Source organism: Rhopilema esculentum, chromosome 11 (genome assembly GCF_057945365.1).
Source record: "Rhopilema esculentum isolate cy_ngs chromosome 11, ASM5794536v1, whole genome shotgun sequence".
In the NCBI taxonomy this organism is placed as follows: domain Eukaryota; kingdom Metazoa; phylum Cnidaria; class Scyphozoa; order Rhizostomeae; family Rhizostomatidae; genus Rhopilema; species Rhopilema esculentum.
In genome coordinates, this window is record NC_142825.1 from 3214444 (window position 1) to 3220394 (window position 5951).

Genomic DNA, 5951 nt, shown 5'->3' on the forward strand with positions numbered 1-5951 from the left:
GACATGATTTCATTCCACCATATGATTCCACGTACGAGTCTCTCGTAAAATCCACCCCACCATGCGGCCTTAGCGAGGTTAAATTTCCACCGCATCTTCCTATCTGTAAGATAGTTGCTTTCTTTGACTTGAAGAGCTTAACGAGTGTTTTGACGCCGCTCTAGTGGTAGCACACGTAAATAAAGCTCTATACACCTGCTTCAATGAATGGTCTTCCGTTCTTACGAACAGAGGGCCTGCAAAGTCGATGACGACTGAATCAAACGCGTGCGCCCCGTAAACGCGAAAGTCTGGCAGTTGGCCCATTTTCGATTGTCCGTATGACTGGCCTTGGATACGAATGCACCATCTGCCCGGTCTTCATCACAAGCTGACGGCCCTTGACAATCCAAAAACGTGATCGTATGTCTGCCAGAGTTTCCTTCACGCCGTTATGCATGACGTTCGAATGACTTTGAAAGAAGATGAGGATGGTCAAATGGCTGTCTCTAGGTAGTAAAATAGGATTGCTGTAGCTAAGATCTGTGTATTCTTTCATTAAATTTGAATCTGCCTTTAATTTGTGAGGCAGTCCTTGAAATCTCTTGCGACACAAAACGTGGTTACCTGGCAGAAGGGATGGTTCGGCTTCCAGGGGAGCTTAACTTCATAACGCCCGTTCTTGAATTGAATCGCTTCTTCGAACTGTTGATACACCGAGTTTTTCTTCCTTTGATCTGTTCAAAGACTCTCTAAATTCCAGAAACCAGATACCGTGTCATCTAGGGTACGTTCTGCCATCTTTAAAACGTGTGTTTGCATCACGTTCGTTGGTACCGGCCTTAATTCTTAAAAAATTTGTATTTCCCCGGACAATGTCCATACAAATGTAGATTCAAGGGCACAAGGTTGAATTGTTTCCGTTCCGCTAATCAAAGCGTTGTGTACCGGATTGGTGTGGCGTAGTGTAACTCAAACCCCTATCCGATATGAAAGTTACTCCGCTCCGATAGCAATCCGGTATAGTGTAACTGGCATCTCAAATACCATTAACAATGTGCAAATGTATCTTTAACTACTCGGGTATCTTTTTAATTAAATGATATAGCAGATGACTCATTACTTTGTAACAGTGTAACTCTAGCCTAAGAATGCTTAACGTCCATAAAAAATCTTTAGAAATCTTTAGAAATTCCCAAGAAATCCATAAATCCATGTCAATCTGTTCAAAAAACCGAAAATCCCAATCAAAATTTTGGGGATTTTAGAAATCCCGAAAATCTCGTACGCTATTCCAGGTAGTGAAATGCCCCTCGGTTGGAGCTGGCCTAGACGGAGCTGTGGCGCTGCCGCTATCAAGAGACATTGTGGGATACGAGTCTATTTACATCCCTATAAACATTCAAACTCAAGTAGAGAATCAATAACAAAAATCCGGCGAAGGTTAAGACCATTTAGAATATTGTCCCTGCTTAGGTGTCACGTTGGAATAGCTTATTTTTAGATATGCTTTATGTAATTTGTATTTTTACTAGTGTACACGTCTTTTCAGCTGTACAATATATACACATGGCAAAATTATAATACGACAAGTATTAATTGTCTGTTCGTTCACTTTGTCTTTGTCTTTGGTGAATTCAATTTCGCATAGAGAGTTCCAGCGTCCAAGAGTGATCTTTTGCAATTTCGTGAGGGTTCCTTGCATATATTCGAACAATACTGAGGGTTTCAACTCAAAAAATCATAAAAAATAAAGCTATACAAACGGGTTTGGCCCCAGCCTTAAGCCCCAGGACACGTGTCGTGAGCAGCAAAGTGCCACCGCAATTTCTTACAGAATTCTAACATCGACAGGTCTTAACTTTGATGGTGAAATATGCACGGAGATGTATTATTAATGTACCGTTCAGTCTCATTAATTCTTCCAGCAGTGAATTTTTTCATAATAAGAGATTGGTTCACTTTTGCTGTTCCATCGGCAACCTTTCAACAATGCCCCCTGTTTTTGAAAGAAGCTAATATCTTTGTCCATCGTGCGGTGCTAGCATCTGTAATTTTCCCACTCACGAAGCAGATGGCTTTTTAGGTCTTATGAATTGGAGAAGGTCAAGACAGTTTCAAACTTCATTCGAGTTCAGAAAGTTAACCGTATGATATACACAGGGCTGTTGCAAACCCAAGATCAACGGAATATTGGAGGTATGTTTCTATATTAAAGTAGGTGTACTTTAGTTGCAGCGAACTAGAATATTACTTGATAGAGGTCATTCTAGCTATCGTAAGAAAGCGATAGAGCTAAACAGCTTTTCAATTTTACATAGAACAAGTTACTTTAAATTAAAGATTTACTTCCTCTGTTAAATTGTTGAATCTGTTTGAGAAAGTGATAATAAAGTTACATCTTGTCGTTATGTATTATCTGATAGAAATTCTGTAAAATATTGCATTCTCTCAAAATATTTTTTAATATAGCTTCTGCATTTGATTCGAAGCATTGATTAGCTTCCGTTAGGTCTTTGAGTTGTTTTTCAACGTGCTGTAAATTTGCAGACATACTGAAGACATTTACAGTAAGAAACACAAAAACTAGAACCAATTCTTCAAGTTGCTTTTACCACGATTAAAAGATTTCATTTCATTTCATGTAAAATCTCAACTTTTAACAACGTTTAACAAGTTTTAACAAAAGGTAATGATCTAATAATAGATTATGACATGATAACATTTCTCGTTCATTCAATATAGAGCTTGGCCAGGTTGAAATCGAAGAATTCTGCGGTACCATCAAATAGCACGAAAGGATATGAATAGCAGCATAAATAAATCTAGCGACACCAGTGGGGATATCAATTTTACCGGTTCATGGCTATCAGTAATAAGCATATCATTGTCACTGACAACTGTAGTTATTAATCTATCAGTGCTACTCATTTTAGCCGTTTACAAACGATCACGACCTCAGGGTTCAGTTTTCATCATCAACTTGATCGCATCGGACCTATTCTTCCCGACTTTTGATATCATTTCATACACAAACTCTCGCAGATCCAGCTCGAACACCGATCTTTCCAAAGGCAATTGCAGCGTCTACGTGTTCGTGTTTCTGTTCGCCACATTTGCTTCAACAGGGAACATTATTATGGTCACCTTAGATCGTTACGTGGCTGTAACTCGTCCTTTCAAGTATAAAGACATTCTTTCCACAAGCCGCATTGCTCTATTAATAGTGTCTAACTGGGTAATTGCTGGCACACTGTCTAGCATTGGCATGACAAGCAGGCAGACACAAATACCAGGAGGCGAGTGCCTTATCTATCAAGTTTTATGCAAACTTGTCGCTCTTTTTATCTGCTTCGTCCTTGTCCTGGCATTCGTTGTCCTACTTGCAGCCTACTGCGTTATAGCTAAAGAGGTGAGGAGCAATTTAAGGAGAACTCGGCCTGTCTTGCAGGGAAGATTCGAAAACACGAACTCGGCTGCTGATACAGTGCGGAAATTCCCCTCACGCGAAAATAGTAGTTACGCGAGACACATGGAGCAGCAGCAATGCAACGAAAGAGAGGACAATGATAAAAACGTGAACGAAACGGCTAGAAAGAGTCGCAGTATATGCGTAGGACAAGATGATCGAGCAATTAATGATACATTTTTGCTATTTCAAGCTTCTAGCAGTAAAAGAAACACAGTTACAAAAGCAGATATGTTTGATGTACTGAATCAACAGTCAAAAGAAGAAGTACAGTGCAAAATGCCAAATGAGACAATTAAATCTCTTACTAACCAAAACAACAATTCACCCAATTGCAAGACTAGCACAGTCCGTGGAAAGGATCAAGTTTCTAGGCTTCAGAGGAATATTTCTACAGATAAACATCTTCACAGGTTCAAGAATCCTGAAGACTTCAAAGGGTTAGACGATGAGAATGCTTGCGGCAATTTCACTGACAGTAAAATTAAGCAAAAGCGATCTTTTTATGCGGAGAAAGGCAGCGAAAAAAGAGAACCGACCAGAATGGATGCTGCTCTTAGGTGGCGTAGAATAATCAAGAGTAAAAATCTTGTGAACAGTACAAGAACACGAGAGACATTATCAACGCATTCCAAGCAAAGTAATGTAATACAAAGGTCAGGTTCTCTGTCAGAAGGAAAAACAAAAGTTGAAACTGAACACATCGAGGTTCAAACAGCAGAGAAGTTGGTTTTAAATATGGAAAGGAAGAATCTGAATCAGGATGAAAGCCCAATGTGCATTGTAACTGGAGCCTCGTGGATGGTGGAGCAAAATCCATCTTGTGACAAAGAACTCGTCCCAAGGCCGCAGTTCCAAGGACCGTCAAACCTGCCGATGCTGAAGGGTACTAAAGATATTTTGTCATTTCATACATTAAGTCACCGCTCGTTCTCAGTTCCAAAGGGCAGTCACGACAATCAAGTAATGGAAGAGGCTTTGCAAGGTCCTGCACAAGGCCGGAATAGCTTTCCAAACATCAACCAAGGTGTTCTTTGTATTTCAGATGCCCCGCTTAGTATAACACCGACTGTTCTGATACAAAAAGGACCAAAAGTCTGGGAGCCATCGCGTGCCAGTGAAATAGAAGACCAGAAAATTACTGATAAGTCCTTTGTGAAGGATAAATCCTCTGCGAAGGAAAAGCGCCAGGACTACACCGCCAATCGTGGATCAAAGAATATAGAGGAAGCTGGCGAAATTTTTATCGTTACGTACAACAAGAGACTAAAGTTTGAAACGGGAAGCAGAGCTGGAGTAAATGAGGAGAAAATTGTATCCGGATATGTTTCCGATTCACAAACGGACAATGTGAACATTAGAAGAAAGTACTCGATTTCAAATGGCATTGTCGAAGGGTTGAAAATATCAATTGTCGTGTCTAAAGGGAGAAGAGGAAACCAGAAGACGATTCACGCGGCTGCAGCAGTTTTGGGCCTTTTTCTTCTTAACTGGACTCCGCTAATATTCTGCTTGATACTTAAACTGAACAACAACAGCCTTTCAGGGCAAGGAGAGACGCTCGCCCATTTTGCCAACTTGTGCGTGCATATAAATGCACTCTGTAACCCGTTTCTCTACGTTGCTCGCACAAGGGGATTCAAATCGGTTCTTGCAAAGATCAGAAACAAGCTTGTGGGATTTGAAATTGTTTAGTTCGTTCAACAGGGACGAATATTCTGGGGGTGCGAGGGTGTATTTTTCCCTCTCTTAATGTTCTTGTGTCATTCAGGGAAATTTGATTCGGTAAAGTAATTTTTTTAACTTATTATCTTCTAAACCTTATAGTTAAAGATGGTATTGTAAAAAGTGGCGTTTCCGTCATTTTCAGGGCATCTGTAGGGTGTGGCGCTAAAATCCAATCATTATCAAACACCCCATCCTAATCATTGTATCCGTCCCTAAAAGTCGTTCACTTTGCACAATTCGCATGGAAAATCATTCTGAAGTCCGATACTTGTCGTCGTCAGTTCAAGTAGAAGTTAGTCAGGTCAAGTTGAAGAAAAACAAATAACAAGATGTCTCTTTTTGTTGCGATACTGGTCATCTGTTTTAGTTACGAATTATCGTTGCATAACTGTAGACTGGTACCACGTCCTCCCCAGTTCTCGGCAGGATCAATTTCGTCCTTCTTCTAAATCCGAAAGGAAAATGTTGGGGAGGGGTAATATTTTGGCAACGTACTTTTTGTGATGTAATTTTATGGCTTTGAAACTGCCTTTACGCAGCCAAAATTTAGTCATTGGCATTCCCTTTAAAGTGAAATAGGCGTCCCTTGTTGGTTTTGTCAAACCTCCTTTGTTGGGAACTTGTCTCTGGTCACTTTCCTGTAGCTTTTTCAGCAAATTGGGGATTTTTTCTGTAAACCCTTTTTTTAAAAGAAAATCAGGGGTCATTTTGCCAAAAAATAAGAAAATCGTTAGAAAGTGCCCAACCTCAGATAAATAATAAGAAAAAAACAATG

General features: G+C 40.0%; 1 protein-coding gene across 1 annotated transcript; it reads left to right on the forward strand.

Annotated features, from left to right (window-relative positions):
• Positions 1-1183: 1183 nt before the first annotated feature.
• Positions 1184-5823, forward strand: LOC135693922 (uncharacterized). Its single transcript, XM_065212505.2, has 2 exons — positions 1184-2178; positions 2725-5823. The coding sequence occupies exon 2, from the start codon at positions 2783-2785 to the stop codon at positions 5141-5143; it is 2361 nt and encodes a 786-aa protein (XP_065068577.2). The 5' UTR covers positions 1184-2178; positions 2725-2782; the 3' UTR covers positions 5144-5823.
• Positions 5824-5951: the final 128 nt, after the last annotated feature.